This window comes from Lycium barbarum, chromosome 6 (assembly GCF_019175385.1).
Source record: "Lycium barbarum isolate Lr01 chromosome 6, ASM1917538v2, whole genome shotgun sequence".
Taxonomy (NCBI): Eukaryota; Viridiplantae; Streptophyta; class Magnoliopsida; order Solanales; family Solanaceae; genus Lycium; species Lycium barbarum.
Genome location: NC_083342.1, coordinates 110,388,411 through 110,405,517, shown reverse-complemented (window position 1 = coordinate 110,405,517; position 17,107 = coordinate 110,388,411). Strand labels below are relative to the sequence as shown.

General features: G+C 35.9%; 2 protein-coding genes across 3 annotated transcripts; both read left to right on the top strand.

Annotated features, from left to right (window-relative positions):
- The first annotated feature begins 359 nt into the window (after positions 1-359).
- On the top strand, positions 360-1,307 carry LOC132645444 (wax ester synthase/diacylglycerol acyltransferase 11-like). The gene is made up of 3 exons (XM_060362424.1): positions 360-590; positions 721-858; positions 1,001-1,307. The coding sequence occupies exons 1-3, from the start codon at positions 393-395 to the stop codon at positions 1,163-1,165; spliced, it is 501 nt and encodes a 166-aa protein (XP_060218407.1). The 5' UTR covers positions 360-392; the 3' UTR covers positions 1,166-1,307.
- Positions 1,308-7,891: 6,584 nt separating this feature from the next.
- LOC132645443 (wax ester synthase/diacylglycerol acyltransferase 11-like) lies at positions 7,892-10,993 on the top strand. 2 transcript variants are annotated; one of them, XM_060362423.1, is made up of 7 exons: positions 7,892-8,233; positions 8,357-8,968; positions 9,175-9,241; positions 9,694-9,779; positions 9,945-10,154; positions 10,281-10,418; positions 10,568-10,993. In XM_060362423.1, the coding sequence occupies exons 1-7, from the start codon at positions 7,907-7,909 to the stop codon at positions 10,730-10,732; spliced, it is 1,605 nt and encodes a 534-aa protein (XP_060218406.1). In that variant the 5' UTR covers positions 7,892-7,906; the 3' UTR covers positions 10,733-10,993. The 2 variants fall into 2 exon arrangements, with proteins under 2 accessions (XP_060218406.1, XP_060218405.1); XM_060362422.1 differs by having other exon boundaries at positions 9,691-9,779.
- The last annotated feature ends 6,114 nt before the right edge of the window (positions 10,994-17,107 follow it).

Below are 17,107 nucleotides of genomic sequence, written 5' to 3'. Positions count from 1 at the left end.
ATTATTTGTCTCTGACCCATCTTTCCCTTTTTTCGCTTCTTTCTCTCGTAAATTTTAGACGGTTAACGACGTTATACTGGGGATAACTCAAGCAGCCTTGTCTTGTTATATCCAAAGAGGACACGGTAATTTAATCCCCTCAATTTCAATGTATACTAATTGTTAGAATTTAATCTCTTCAAGCAATAGGTATTTCATCACAAACATTAACCGTGGAAATAAATACGTATAAAGAAAACATTGAAAATAAGTACTCCTATAAACAAAAAAGGAATTTAGGTTGAAATTGATATATTTAATTCGTGGTTGTATGTTACAACGTAAAGTTTTTTTTTTTTTTTTGGGTTGTGGGTTGGGGGAGATATTCTAATAAGTGGAGTACTGTAGCTGAAATGATTAAGAAGAATGCCACTGTGATACAAGGAAATTGTTTTGGCTTTATCATAATTCCATTAACTATTACCCAATTCGAGAATCCTCTCAGTTATATTCACAAAGCTAAGATATCAATGGACCGAAAGAAGCGTTCTCTTGAGTCTCAATGCACCTTTTACTTTTTACAGCTTTTCCTCAAATTCTTTGGCTTTAAGGTACTCCATTTTTTATTTTTACACCTTAAAATTATCAAGAAACATTCTGAATTTTGATTCTTTTTCTTTCCTTTTAGTTGTCGTTAGAACCCCAACCTAATTTTTTTATTTGCACTGGCATGACGCTTAGGGTGCGACAAAACTTGCTCAAAAAGTTTCATCCCAAACAACACTAGCCTTTTCAAACGTAGCCGGACCGCTTGAAGAAGTTTCTTGCGCAGGCCATCCATTGGCATTCCTTGCCCCAACATGTTATGGACATCCCACAGTAAGTTTCTTTAATCAACCGATCAATTAACTATCCATGTGTTGCAAATTAGTTGAAATCAATTATATGAATCTTCTATATATATAATTTTGTGTTTGAAAAGAAAAACAAACTACTTAGATCACAATAATGCATATTGTAGGGGCTAATGGTTCATGCATGTAGTTATGCCAAGAAGTTAACATTTGCTATAGCAGTTCGTGAAGGAATAATTCCAGATCCAGACCACCTTGGCGATGATTTTGTGGATTCATTCATGCTTATCAAAGAGGCTGCACTCGCAAAATTGAGAACCAAAGTTGACTAGCTCATTAACTACACATTTGAAGTCTCCTCAATAGAACTTGAAACTTGGTCCTTATGTGATGATTAACGAGTACATTTATGATATGTACAGCGTATTGCAAAATTATATTTGATTCTATAATATTGTTGTATCATTATCAAGTAGCATTATTGTATATCCTTGTTTATATGTTATTATTATCAACAATAAAATAAGTACTTCCTAATAAGAAAAAAAGTGCAATCATTGAGCCATAATTTTTAAACTAAAAGAGCAAACCAAACATACCTTGTATGCTGTCAAACATTTTCTATTCCTGGCAAAGGCCTCTTTCTACCACAATATCCTTGATTATAAGCTTTAGATGGGGTATCATGATTTCATCTATTGATAGAATACTCATCTTATTTATATACTAGTTTTTTGGAAGTTGATCATCAATGCCTCAAATTTCAAATTTAAAGTTGGGGTATGATATGTAAATATCTAAACAAAATCACTAATTTATAGATTATAAAAAAACACACAGAGAAACAGGTTTCACTAATTTATAGATTATAAAAGAACACATAGAGAAACAGGTTTTTTTGGCTTGTAGGCCATGAATTCCGTACTTATTTTAAAATTTGGCTTGTGCGTCATATCAAATAATAGTCATCGGTTTTCGTCAACCAAATTTGTGAAATTTTGCAAGTAGAAACTAACCCAGACGCTATGCTTATGGAACATAAAACCGGCAATAAAGAAAAAGGAAAGCAAACTTGAAACTAGTATCAGTAGATAATTAAACTAAATAATTACTACTTATATGACGTCACCCACAAGAACTGGGTGCATTAGAATACCTCCATCTAGCATTAGCAAAGCCAAACATTGCTCCAAAGCAGGTAGTCCCTGTTTCATGGAAACTCCCTCCTGAAGGTTTCATAAAGTTAAATATTGATGGATCATTTGAGTCCACTTCTGGAAATGGAGGCACAAGTGGAGTCTTCCGTGATCATCTAGGAATGTGGATCATGGGTTATACATTGCAAAATAAAAGTTGGATCTGCTCTTCATGCAGAATTGCTAGCATTGCTACTTGGGCTAAAATTAGCCTGATCAAAAAATCTCTTGCCATTATTGGTAGAGACTGATTTGCAGGTATTATTAAACTCTATGAATGGTAATACTTTATTATCCATCTGAGTTCAGTTTGACGCATCATGTAACACTACCTGGTTCTATTTCTAGTTCTCAGTTCCCCTCAATTTTATCCTTAACAGTAATACAATTCTATTTTGAAGTCTTTCAGAGCATGTAATGACCCGCCCCTTATAATTAATCAAACACTTGGCACACAAGCAAATAAGCTAATTGAATGCGTAGGTACCATTCAAAAATTTAGGGGCTAATCTACATTATTCCAGACGTGACATGTTTAGTGGGAAGTCTATTTAGTTAAATCGCGACTCCCTAGCTAACTTTTGGATTATGCAATAAATATAAAGATAAAATTGGAAGCGAAAAAGAAAATGACTATGATCTCACATCTTAAATTTAATACCCATTATCATACTATTTCTAAATTGTCTTTGTTTAACATGGAAATAACATATACAGGGGGAGGGGAGTATCCCAAAAAATAGATTCTCCAACCAATTCATCAGTTTCTTCATTTGCTCCGATTTCAGCCAACTGGTGTGCCACCAAGTTTGCCTCCCTGTAGATGTGCTTTAACTATGTAAATAAGTGCATTTTTGGTTCAAACTAATGGTTTTCATCAAAAACTAACTAAACTGTTAGCGTGAACCCAAGTTCTTTTGGAACTCAGTCAAATAAATCTGATTCTCAAGGTCTTGAACTCAATTGAGATTTCAGTTTTTCTTTTCCCCTCTCTTCACTAACTTGGATAGTAGTAACGAAATTCAGGAATTCAATAATACCCCAGATTTTCGCGCTCAAACACTGTTGAAATTCGAAGATTCACGGCCAAACTGCAAATGAGTCTTGAAATGCTCTTCAACTTTGCTTATATGTACTTCAAACAGTCACTCCCCAAGGATTTTTAATCAATAACCAAATGCAACTTTAATTATTAAAACCACCGTCTCGAGCAACCATGAGCCAGCAGTAAGAAGTTAATAATTTTGCCTCTAATTTCTTCAAATCAGTTTTGCATTCTTGATTTTCAGCAAACAAGTATAATATCCAACCAATTTTACCAACAAATCCTCAACGAACTTGATTTTCGGACCCATAATTCCAATTCCAAATATTCTTCAAAATTTCCACTTTAATCATCAAGCAACATAATACTAAAGTTATTTATAGTATCTCCACAGATCCGAAAGAATGACAGGTTGAACTGGATGGTTTTTTTGACGCAAATAGTTAGTTTTTGACGCAAATAGTTTGAAACAAAATGCACTGCTTTTGCATAGTTAAATGATGACTATTAGTGGTCTTGGTTAAAGAATAGGGACGATTTTGATTCAAAGTCCAAACATAAGAGGCTGTTAGAGGGTGTAAAGACCCTCCTCCTTATAATTAATCAAACGTCTAGCACACAAGCGAATAAGAAAATTGGATATCTCGCATCACAAACTTGCACAAATTAAATGTGTGTTTGCAACTTTTAGTATCGCATTAAAGTAGTCCGAAATTGACCATTCAAAATTTAGGAGCTAATCAACATTACTCCAGACGTAACTATTAGTTGGGAAGTCTATTCAATTCAATCGTGGCTCATATCAATTCAATCGTGGCTCCTAGCTTACCTTCCGAATTATGCAATATAAAGCTAAGCTCACAAAGACTATGATCTCACGTCTTAAATTTAATGCCCATTGTTGTTTCACTGAATTTGTAAAGATTTCGATTCACTTATTAATTCACGTTTTTCTTTTTCTATTTTCAAAAGCCGCCTTGAGATGGTGGGGATTGGGCCGGAGGAAGTAGTAATTTCTCCAACTGCTAGAGAGAAATGGCACAACAAAGACTATGATCTCACATCTTAAATTTAGTAGGCGTTTGGATATGCGGTTTGAAACCATAAGATGAAACCATCGTTTGGACATGCATTTCATCTCATGGTTTCAAACCATGATTTCAAACCCCAAATCATCTAAAAGGCATGATTGGAGGTTTCAAACCACTGTTTCAAAAAATTTAAATATAAAACTTGACCCATAAGTTTATATTTTATAAAAAAAAAAAAAGACCCATTAGTTTGTAAATATTTTTAACAATTACTCCCACCAACCATTTACCAACCTCATTAACTTCCACCAACCTTTATTTATGTCTACCATGTGGGAGGATTATATTAAAGAGTAGTTACATTACTATTCATGTTAAATTTTCATTTTTATTGAACTAAAGTTTGCTCAATTGATATTGTATTTTTTAGAAAGGCCTTCTAGTAGCGTATTAATTTTGTTATGAACTATGATTTGCTCATTTGGTAAGATTGTATAAAAATTGGGAATGTTTTGATAATTTTCACAACTTGTGGTGTTTATATCTATAAGAGAAAATACAATTTAAAATATTCAAATTACATGTCCAAATATGATTTCAATTGGTTTCAAACCATGATTTCAAATCATGTCAAAATGGCTCCTAATGCCGATTGCTGTTTCAGAAATTATTCACTTTTTTTTTCTCCTTGAGATTCTTGCGATGGTGGGCCATGGGCCCGAGGGAGTACAAATTTCTCCAATTTTCAGAGAGAAAATGGCACAAGGATAATCAATAGATAAAAATAAAGGTTTTAATTTAATTGCACTAACTGACGACTTTTAAATGCAGATTTAAGGTTCTTATTTTATTTTATTTTATTTATGTTTGAGGATTTAAACGTTTATATTATCACTGCATTCATTATTCCTTTGTTCACATGACACGTGATGTCTGTTTTCAACTACTCTATATTTAAGATCTGAGATAAAAATAACTAGTGCATATGCTCTAACTGTTGATATATGCATCTTATTAGCTCAGTTGTGTATATGATCTTCTCATTCTTTAAAAGTAAAATATTTTCTTTCTTCAGTTTTTAACTACTTAATTAGTTCAGCCCTTCTAGCTGACCACGGGAAATAACTCTTATGCCCAGTGGCGGATTCAGGATTTTCATTCAGGGTGTTTGAAAAAAAAAAAAAAACTAAATATATACTGTAATTTTTTGCCGAGGGTGTTCAAAAGTTAATATATGCACATAAACACAAAAAATTTACCCTATATATACACTGTAATTTTTTGCTGAGGGTGTTCGGGTGAATACCCCGGCCCCCAAGTAGATCCGCCCCTGCTTGTGCCTCACACCAGTGCACCAAGATTGACTTGCCTCCTATCAGCCCATAAAAATATAAGTAGTCCAATCCATTTAAATATGAATGTGATATAATTGGGAAAGTCACATAAATACAACTTTTTCAAATGCTAATTAAAATGATTACAACTATTTTCAAAAAATTACATGAATACAACTTATTCAAAATTTGAACTTCTTAATTACAAAAATACAACTTCTTATATTCCTAATATATCAATAATACTTAATTTTAGGAGTTATTACCATTAATACATATCCACTTTTTACCTTCTCTTTCTTTCAAACCATGCCCTCCCCCACCCCCTCCCCCCCACCCCGAAAAAAATATCTATGAAAAAAGCATGAGAGATAATGTAATTTTCCATATTTCATCTATCGTTTTAAAAAGATTTTTTTTCTTTCGTTTTCTCCTCTTTATTCTTCTTTTTTTATTTTCACTAAATGACTGATGCAATTATTTTTTTGTGACTAAAATAAATTATTGACTATATTAATATTAATATTAATATTAATATTAATATTAATATTTGTATTAATATTAAGAAAACTACACGAAGTATGGTATATTGTATAACAAAGTTACATGAAAATATACCTAAAAAGTATATGGTATATTCAAATTGGCAAATTTAACTGAAAATATGATAACAAATATTTGTGCATATAACAGTAGAAATTAGTATATCTAAGTATGTATATTATATAACTAATATATGAATACATTACTCTACGTGCCAACTAATTGTACTCTATAATAACATATATGGTAACAATATACGATATATAGATAGAATAATATATACAACAGATACTACAATAATATACTTGTTCATGAATTAACTTTATTTTTCTGGGTTAAAATTCATGAATTAGCTTGCTAGTAGATTGTGCTGGAGCTTTTTTAGGTAAGCATTTATTGTGTTTTTATATGTATTTAATTATGTTATCACTAATATAGGAAATCTCCTTATTTTTAAATTTTCATTTATAGCAATAATCTCCTTGTTTTTAGCTTTAAGTTGCACAATTTGTAATATCTAAATTAGTTGTAGATTATATCATTAACTCCTATATATCTTGTATTTATGAAAATTCCCCACAATAATTCGCCTATTTATTAACTTAACACATTTTGATCTGCCCAATAAGCCCATATAAAAAAGTTGGGCTAATTAAGCCTTTTTTTTTTTTGCGCGCATTGACCTTTATTTGGGGTGGCCTTTATTTTTTTTTTCCCCTTCAAATTGGCTGTCTTTAAGTTTTGGCCCTCAAATTGATGGTCTTTAATTTTTGTTCTCTGCCTAAGGTAGAATTTTGCAGACAGAATTTGCAAAGGAAGAGGGCAAAAATTAAAGACCACTACTTTAAGGGCCAAAGATTAAAGACCACCCCCAGCGAAGGACAATCCTGCAAATTGCCCCATTTTTTTTGTACGGATTGTCATTCAAAGGCGCTGGTTCTTTATTTTTTCCCTTCGCCTAAAAAAGTAGCCGAAAATACATCGAGATTCTAGGTTCGAACTCCCGCTCAATTAAAAATAAAAATAATTTCGCAAAGCAAGGCTTCGCGAAAATAGTCTTATGAGGCAGAATATGCCTTAAGGCAAATTCTATCTTATAAGGCAGAACTTGCCTTAAGCAAAAGTTTGCCTTTCGAAATTTTGCAAGGCATTTTTTTTACTCTGCTGGAATTCTACAACCCCGAATCAGTAAAAAAAAAAAAAAAAAAAAAAAAAAAAAAAAACGCATGATACCCCTGCTACAGGAGGTGCTAGAAGCATCACAATAATTTTTTTTTTTTACTAAATTTATTTAAAAAACTTATATAGATCCTATTTGAAAATATTTTGCAGAAAAATAATATTTGAATTTCGATTCACATGAACTAACAATCCACAAAGACCCTGTATCTTATTATAGTCCATTAGTGGGTAGGGCGGTCAACTAAGAGGGCCCGAGTGACACAATGACACATACTGACTTATATTAATACTCCTACTATAAGTTTCATTTTCCACCAGGAAAAAGAAGCCAGGCAGAGCATATAGATAGCGACTAATATTTTGGTAATAACTACATTCTAATAAGAGCAAATATTTCTAAACCATAACTTCCCCGGAACTAGACTATCAAGACAGTTGTTTTAAAAAAAAAAAAAAAAATTTAATTACAGGGGGTAGGGGAGGGGAAATAGGGAAGACGATTACACTATGGGTATTCGAACCCTCATCAACAAGGTGAGAGTTCAGGTAGCCAACTAACGGAGCTACTAGATCCCTACAATTATCAAGACAACTGTACTTTTAATAAGAGCTCCCTTTCACGTTTTAAATCTGTCTACTCAAAGAAAAAAAAGAAGCACGTTTTAAATCTGTCTACTCAAAGAAAAAAAAGAATCTATCTCTATGTGCATCAAATAAATTTTACTAACTTCTTCTATAAATAATGGCATTGGAGCCTTCTAATCAGCAATATTCTCCTAGTAGTTGGGTTAATCAGATATCATCACTTCTAAATATTGGTTCTAGCTTGGATATGGAGCGTGGTAGAAAAAAAATGATTCTGAAACCTATCCTAATATCAAAGAATTTAAATAAAAATGTAGAAGAAGAAGCAGTGTTACTGAGTCCAACTTCTCAAATGTTTCATGAGCCTGACTACAATGTTTACGTCTTAGCCATTATGGGTTGGAAAGTACCAATCGAGGTTGACGCTATGAAAGCTGAGATACAACGCACGATGCTTAAACACCCACGCTTTTCCAGTTTGCAGGTAAGCTAGCAAAGAAACTATTACTCCTAATATATTTATCATAATCCTGCATAACAGATAATTAAGGTTCACAAGGTTTCCTTTAATGTTTCTACTCAAGAATTTGTGTTGAAACGTCAACAGGTTATGGATGAGATTAATGGCAGCGGAAAAATGAGATGGGTTCCCACAACAGTGAACATAGATGATCATATCATAGTGCCCCAGATCGCCCATGATAATATGGATACCGACAAATTGGTCGAAGAGTACATATCAAACCTAAGCACAACAAATGTTGACATGTCGAAACCTCTATGGGAATTTCACGTCCTTAACATGAAAACCTCTCATGCTGAGGCAACTTCTATTTTCCGTATTCATCATTCTATTGGGGATGGAACTTCCCTCATGTCCCTCTTACTCTCTTGTTTTCGGACAACTTCGGATCCTACTTCTCTGCCCACACTCCCAGTTTCTTCTTCTAAGGATAAATCGAATTTATCACTAAGCAATAACAAAAAAACAATTTGGTCACTGATGTGGCAGTACCTCATAAAGTTTTGGTTGCTCATAAAATTTTGGTTCAATACAGTTGTTGATGTTTTTCTGTTTATAGCGACTGCACTCTTCTTGAAGGACTCTCAATCACCTTTCACAACTACAAGAGGATATAAGTGGTCCACTCGTCAAAAATATACCTACCGGACGATTAGCTTGGATGACATTAAATTTATAAAGAATGTGACAGACTGTGTAAGCATATATATAAACCTTATATATCCAAGGTTGATCGTCAAATTTATAGTCCGTTTGACCAAGCTACAAAAAAAAAAAAAAACACTTTTGACTTTCCAGAAATTTGGCCAAACAATATAATCTTTTCACGGTTTTGAACTCTTAATTTGTCTATGACCTAAGCTCATGTTTCCTTTTTTTTTTGTCCTTTCTTGTAAATTTAGTCGGTTAATGACGTTGTACTGGGGATAACACAAGCAGCTATGTCTCGTTATATCCTTCGAAGATACGGTAAGTTAATCTTCTCAATCAGCTACTGTATATATACTTGTAACAAATTTACAAGAATTTTCGGGAGATCAGCCAACAAAATATATAACATTTTTATAAAAGACATGATAGGCATTAACCGAGAAAATAAGTAAATAAATAGAATAGAAAAATGATTCTTGTCTCAAGAGCAATAAATTATGGTAGTTGAGAGTCATACCGTTACTTTTGCTACATTATTGGTTAAGGAATTCAAATTGAAAGTGAATTTAATTTCTGGTTGCTCGTAACAGCGTAAAGATTTTTTTTATCTTTTTTTGTGTGATATACATACTCATATAAGGAAATTAAGGATGAAATATAATCAAGATATAGCCCATTTGGACGGGTTTGTTTTGGAAGGGGGAGGGGCTTAAAATGCTTTCCACCATGCTAATCAAGTTTTCTATAATTTGTATCTTCTTAATAAGAAGTTGAAGGCAAGAGGAAGTTTTTGCCAGAAGGAATGAGATGCAGAGCCAATGTTATAGTGAATCTGAGACCAGCTTTAGGGGTCCAAGTAAGTATTTCTTTATATATATAACAATGCAAATATTCCAATATTCTTTATAGGGTTCACTTAGAAATAATAGCTTAAAAATTGATGTAGAATTGTGTTACATATTTAAAAATATTAGATTATATGTGCCTAATCAATAAAATTTACATGATCATATGGATGCAGACATTAGCTGAAACAATTGAGAAGAATGTCAAAGTGATACAAGGAAATTGCATTGGCTTTGTCATATTTCCCTTAACTATAGCCCAATTCTCTAATCCTCTGGATTATGTTCGCAAATCTAAGACATCAATGGATCGAAAGAAGCATTCCCTTGGGTCTCTATGCACTTTTTATGTTTCAAAGCTTTTTCTCAAGTTCTTTGGCTTTAAGGTACTCAAATTCTTCTCTTTACACCTTAAAATTATCAAGAAATGTTCAGATAATTAATTTTGTCCCTTTCCTTTTAATTGTCGTTGGAATCTAAACGCAGTTTGTTTTGCTTGATGTGGAACTTAGGGTGCTGCAAAACTTGCTAAAAGAGTTCCTTTCCAAACAACACTAGCCATGTCAAACGTAATAGGTCCGCGTGAAGAAATTTCTTGCGCAGGCCATCCATTGGTATTCGTTGCCCCAACATGCTCTGGCTATCCCACTGTACGTTTCTTCCATCAATCAAACAACTATATTTCAATTATAGACATGTTTAGATTAGTTATATGAATCTTCTAAATACCGTTACACTTTAAGAAGAAAAAAAAAAGTAAACTACTAATTATGCCAAATTCGCTAAATGCATATTGTAGGGGATAATGGTTCATGTGTGTAGCTATGCCAAGAAGTTGACATTTGCTATAGCCGCTGATGAAGGAATAATTCCAGATCTAAACCAGCTAGGCGATGATTTTGTTGATTCATTCATGCTCATCAAAGAGGCTGCTCTCTCAAAATTGAGAACCAAGGCTGACTAGCTCATCACACATTTGAAAGCTCCTCAACGGTATTTGAAACATCGTCCTTATGTGATGATTAACGATTATGTTATGATATGTTCACTTATTGCTCAAAGTATTAAGTATTTGATTATGTAATATTATAGTAGTACATCGTCATGATGTAGAATTATTAGTGCTATCTTTTATAACACCATCTGAATAATGCTAGTGATACTGCTAGCTATCATATCTGTAATGATGCATAATTTCTATCTATAGTATTTCCCTTATTGATTACTTTGGAATCTTACTATCTTACAAATCAGACAGTCGATTAAAATAATGCCAGCATAACTATCCAGCATTACTAACCCAGCATTTATACTTTCTATTCAATACTATTCCTATACACCTTACGAAACGATCAACAACAACCACCCAGTGAAATCCCACATCGTGAGGTCTGGGGAGGGTAGAGTGTACGCAGACCTTACTCCTACCAAGGTAGGACGGCTGTTTCCGAAAGACCCTCGGCTCAATAAAAGCATAAAAAGAAGTCAGATAAGGTTAAGAGAATCAAAGCGATATGAAATGAAATAATGCAAGCGACACAGATAACACAGGATAATCAAAGCACAGGAAATAACAGATAATAGCAGAAATCTGAGCAGAAAAAATTATATTGCGATAATGCGACTACTAATAAGAACGGAAAACGAGACTATCTACTAGCCTTCTATCCTAATTTGGGTCCTCCAAACCCTCCTATCTAAGGTCATGTCCTCGGTAAGTTGTAGTTGCGCCATGTCGTGTCTAATTACCTCTCCCCAATACTTCTTCGGTCTACCCCTACCTCGTCTGAAACCATCCATAGCCAACCTCTCACACCTCCGCACTAGGGCATCTGTGTCTCTCCTCTTCACATGCCCAAACCATCTCAATCTCGCTTCTCGCATCTTATCTTCCACCGAGGCCACCCCCACCTTATCCCGAATATGCTCATTCCTAATCCTGTCACTCCTGGTGTGGCCACACATCCATCTTAACATTCTCATCTCGGCAACTTTCATCTTTTGAACGTGAGAGATCTTAACCGACCAACACTCCGCCCCATACAACATAGTCGGTCTAACCACCACTTTGTAGAACTTGCCCTTAAGTTTTGGTGGCACCTTCTTGTCACATAGCACTCCGGAAGCAAGCCTCCATTTCATCCACCCTGCCCCAATACGATGTGTGACATTATCGTCAATCTCCCCGCAACTTTGCAGAATAGACCCAAGGTACTTGAAACTAATTTTCTTCTGGATGGCCTGGGTACCAAGTCTCACTTCCAAGCCAGCCTCCTGAGGTGCTTCACTGAACTTACACTCCAAGTACTCTGTCTTGGTCCTACTCAGCTTAAACCCTTTAGACTCCAGAGTATGTCTCCAACTCTCCAGCTTAGCGTTAACTCCGCTACGAGTCTCGTCGATCAGGACTATGTCGTCCGCGAACAACATACACCATGGCACCTCACCTTGAATTTGCCATGTCAATTCATCCATCACCAAGGCAAATAAAAACGGACTAAGAGCTGATCCTTGATGCAACCCCATCACAACTGGAAAGTGCTCTGAGTCTCCTCCTACTGTCCTTACCCTGGTTTTGGCTCCCTCATACATGTCCTTGATCACCCTAATGTACGCCATAGGTACACTTTTAGCCTCCAAGCATTTCCATAGGATCTGTCTTGGAACTTTGTCATAAGCCTTTTCTAGGTCGATGAATACCATGTGTAAGTCCTTCTTCCTCTCCCTATACTGCTCCACCAACCTTCTCACAAGATGGATGACTTCTGTAGTTGAGCGTCCTGGCATGAATCCGAACTGGTTCTCTGAAATAGACACACCTCTCCTCACCCTCATCTCCACCACCCTTTCCCACACTTTCATAGTATGGCTTAGCAGCTTGATACCTCTATAGTTGTTGCAACTCTGGATATCTCCCTTATTCTTGTCTCGAGGGATCATTACACTCGCCCTCCATTCTTCGGGCATCAATGCCGTATTAAAGATGACATTAAACAACCTAGTCATCCACTCCAAACCTGCCGGGCCCACGCTCTTCCAGAATTCCCCAGGAATCTCGTCAGGTCCGGTCGCTCTTCCCCTGCGCATCCTACGAACAACACCCTTAACCTCGTCAACCTTAATACTCCTGCAATACCCAAAATCGTGACGCCTTCCTGTATGTTCTAATTCTCCCAACACAATGTCTCTGTCCCCTTCTTCATTCAAGAGTTTGCAGAAGTATGACTGCCATCTCCGTCTAATGAGAGTCTCCTCTACCAATACTTTTCCATGCTCGTCCTTGATGCACTTTACTTGATCCACATCACGTGCCTTTCTCTCCCTCGCCTTGGCTAGCCTGAACAATTTCTGGTCCCCTCCTTTCTCTTCTAGTTCAGCATACATGCGTTCAAAAGCTGCCGTTTTTGCCGTCGAAACCGCCAACTTCGCCTCCTTCCTCGCCATCTTATAAAGTTCTGTATCCGTCCACTTCTCCACCTCATCCTTGCTTTCTATCAACTTCGCATACGCCACCTTCTTTGCTTCCACCTTCCTTTGAACTTCTCCATTCCACCACCAGTCCCCTCGATGCTGACCACGACTACCTGTCGAGACCCCCAACACTTCCCTTGCTACCATTCTAATGCAACTAGCCGTCTTATCCCACATATTGGTCGTATCCTCACTACTATCCCAGGCCCCCATATCCTTCAATTTCTCTCCCATCTCCAGGGCACTAATCGTGGTCAAACTCCCCCATCTGATCCTAGGTCGGTCCTCCACGACCCTCTTCTTCCTCGTCATCTTGATCGCTAAATCCATCACCAAGAGCTTATGTCGGGTTGTAAGATATTCGCTCGGAATGACCTTACAATCTTTGCACAGACCTTTATCATCCTTCCTAAGGAGTAAAAAGTCTATCCGAGTCTTAGCCACCGAACTACAGAAGGTTACCAAGTGTTCCTCCTTCTTTGGGAAACTCGAATTGGCTATCACCAACCCAGAAGCTCTTGCAAAATCCAAAAGTGAGACTCCTCCTCCATTCCTTTCCCCGAAGCCAAAGCCTCCATGCACATCATCATAACCTCCCGAAATAGGCCCGATGTGTCCATTGAAATCACTTCCCACAAATAGCTTCTCAGTAGGCGGTATGTGTTATACCCTATTTTAACCTAAGTCAAAATAGTTTATACCATTCCGATAATTCCGGGGTTAATAAAAGTTAAGAGTCGCCACCTAATTATTTACGGTGAATTAGGACACCTAAAGTTAATTAAAGTAATTATCTAAAGTTAATTTTGTTTTAGAGTCTACGAAACCAAACTATTCTAGGTACGAGTTCAACTAATCTAGAGGGAAGGTATTAGGCATCCTCTAAATTCCATTAATAATGGTTAATCCGACCGGACTAAAATTTAATTAGGCTAAGGGTGTGGGTGTAATATTTTATAATTTTTTAGAAAATATCTTTATAAGTATTGCTAAAGTTATGGATAGAAATATAAACATGCTGTTTTAAATAAAACTTGTAGAAAGGATAATAGTTTGCATAAAAAGACCTTAGTTATGAATGAACCAAAGGAAGTATAGGATTGTATAACGTTTTATATAATTAACTAACTTAATTAGATGTAGAAAGAAAAATATGTTTGGCTGTTGGAATTGTTAAACATCTCGTAAGAAAAAATGAAACAGAGTAAAGTTTGCTAAAATGTTACTTTTATACTTGCTAAAGTGATATATTACGGGCTTCCTCTTTCAAACTAACTAAGTATTATACTCCTATGTGACAAATGTCCTATTAGGCGAGAGTTAAATGACACTAGATAATTAAAAGTAGTCTAATTGTTAAGGCTATAATGATCCGGTTTCAGCACACAAACACACAAATTATCAAACAGAGAAAAGAAAAAAAATGTAGGATGATAAGCATGTTCTTCATTCAGCTCCCCGGAAATAGTAAACTGCCCGCAGGCTTTCATTATTCAACGGACGTAAAGGAGAAATAATATCATGTTGGCTCCGTGCGGCATCGGCGTCGTTGAGTCTCAAATGAAACTCTTCGGCTCCGGTAAATCATGAAACAAAAAGAAAGAAAAGACATTGGGAAGGGATATCGAAATGCGGTAGATAAATAAAAGAAGAGTATAACATCACATAAGACTTGAGATATTTAGACATGCTCAGGATCCCATAAGAAAGGCTAGCACATTTAGGGATATACAATCTGTTATACTAAGTATGCTACAATGTCTATGCATAGGTCGAATTAAATGGAAATCACTGGTAGCGCAAACTGGTGCCTAGCTTACAGAATATTTTAACGTTCTATAGGAGCATACCGAAATCGACAAAAGTATTCAAGTTGCATTCAACAATACAAGTTTTGGACTAGGCATGGTAATGGACAAACAAGCAGGGCAATCTTACGGCTAGGCATGATAGACTAACTAATGGGCCTATAAGCCACCCATACAACCAAACATGTTGAGTCAAGTACACAAAAAAAAACCAAGGAATTAATCACAGTGATAGGTATGCTGAAACAGACCAAATGAATCTAACAGTTTTAGGCAAAATATCTAACATGCGAGATTACGTTAATGAAGTAGCAGGGTCCAATATTGAAGTTAAATCAGGGCGGGCTGAATAATCAACTAGAAAGGAAGCATTAGACTGGACAAATGGCCAAACCAAAATTAAATGGAACAGTGTCACATACTGATGGTAGATACGGGGCTGATCACTAAGAATTCTAGACTAATTTATCAAGCAGAAAAAACTGAGGGAGTTTAAATCATTCCATGTTCAGGTAGTTAAAAACAAGTTCTTACGAGAGATTTAGATATGAGGAAAATACAATATGAATCAGACACTGAACCAGCTCGAAAGCAGAAAGGCAGAATCAAAACCTCATTTGGTGAAAGAGATAACAAATGAAGGTTTTTTAGCAAGAGAACTTGTTGCACACTTAAGTTGATTAAGCAGATAGTCAAACTGAATTCATTTTCAGCAAATCTAGAGTACTAAAAATCGTAAGTGATTCATGCTTCACAATTCACAGACCGAAACAAAATAAAGTTACGACGCTTACGAAATCGATTAAGCCTTGTTGAACTCTAAATAATACAGAAACGCAAAATTAAGAAAACTAATTGGAAATGCTAAACAGCAACAAAACATATACAGTTCAAGTCTAGCCATTCAATATTAATCCTATCAATCTAAGCGAACAGCCATGACCTTGTAGACCGACATAAATCCTAAACTAACCAGCCAGCATCAATCATATCCATTTAAACCAACAGCTAGGACTTTTTCAGCCAAAAAGAGACTTCGATTAACCAAACATCAACTTCAATAACCACAACCACCAGTACCTCAGTATGGTTAGGCAGGAATTAAAACATGCATAAACATGCCTAAACTAATAATTAAGCAACGAATCTGACTGGACAGGACGAGCAGTTAACTCAGACACGCATACATCAGTAATTTGGGACACACGACCATCAAATAGATAAAATACCAAACAAACTAAAAGGAAAGAAAATCACCTCTTTCGGGTGCAGTGAACGGGGCTTTAAGTCCGATCTACTCCCGATTTTTTAAAGTAACAGCCGAGAGAATAAAAGTGAATACTTAATACTTCAAAAAAATATTCCGAGATACAGTGATCGGAAAATGTATGTCTTTCAAAAGGGTGTTCCCCAAATATAGTGATTGAAAAGTGTAAGTATTTAAGAAGGGTTAAGGTGGCTGACCAGAACTGCCTTCAAATGGGTAATGAAATGAACATTTATAGTAGAATGTTTAGGGTTTTTTGGATTCGAAATTGGGCGGGATTTTTGAGTTTAAAAGTTTCGAAATCTGGTCAAAATTGTTGGAAATTCGAACGTTGGAGGAGTTTTGGACGAACTTGTATCCCATCCACGTGATTCGGTCAGGTTTATACTCACAATGGTGAGATTTGGTTTGAATTCAGGTCTGCTTTGTTTGGCTTCATCTGGTTTTGATGCGTACGGGTTAAATGTGGGCAAACTTGCACGAAAATGGGGTGGCAAAATCTGTGAGGGTGAAAGGGAACTGATTTTTCGCTGGAAATGGAGAAAAGCGTGAGAAGAGAGAAGGGAGGGAGAGAGAAAGGGCTGAAGAGATGCGGCTACTGTTTAGGGTTGGCTGATGAGTGAGTTTTAAGGAGATGGGCCGGGTCGGGTGGAAGGCAAGTGGGCTGGACCGGGTAATTAAATAAGTGGGCTGGTCGGGTAAGTGGAAAGGGTAATGGGCTGGTCCGTTTGTTGGTCCGAAAATGAGTTCTTCTTTCTTTGTTTCAATTATTTGTGGGCTTCTAATTTGACAA

Excerpts from the sequence above, each read along its gene's own strand:
- LOC132645444 (XM_060362424.1), top strand. The coding sequence starts at position 393 with ATGATTAAGAAGAATGCCACTGTGATACAAGGAAATTGTTTTGGCTTT. Across the intron at positions 591-720 it reads TCAAATTCTTTGGCTTTAAG|GGTGCGACAAAACTTGCTCA; the intron begins GTACTCCATTTT and ends CATGACGCTTAG. Across the intron at positions 859-1,000 it reads CATGTTATGGACATCCCACA|GGGCTAATGGTTCATGCATG; the intron begins GTAAGTTTCTTT and ends TGCATATTGTAG.
- LOC132645443 (XM_060362422.1), top strand. The coding sequence starts at position 7,907 with ATGGCATTGGAGCCTTCTAATCAGCAATATTCTCCTAGTAGTTGGGTT. Across the intron at positions 8,234-8,356 it reads CACGCTTTTCCAGTTTGCAG|GTTATGGATGAGATTAATGG; the intron begins GTAAGCTAGCAA and ends AAACGTCAACAG. Across the intron at positions 10,155-10,280 it reads TCAAGTTCTTTGGCTTTAAG|GGTGCTGCAAAACTTGCTAA; the intron begins GTACTCAAATTC and ends TGTGGAACTTAG.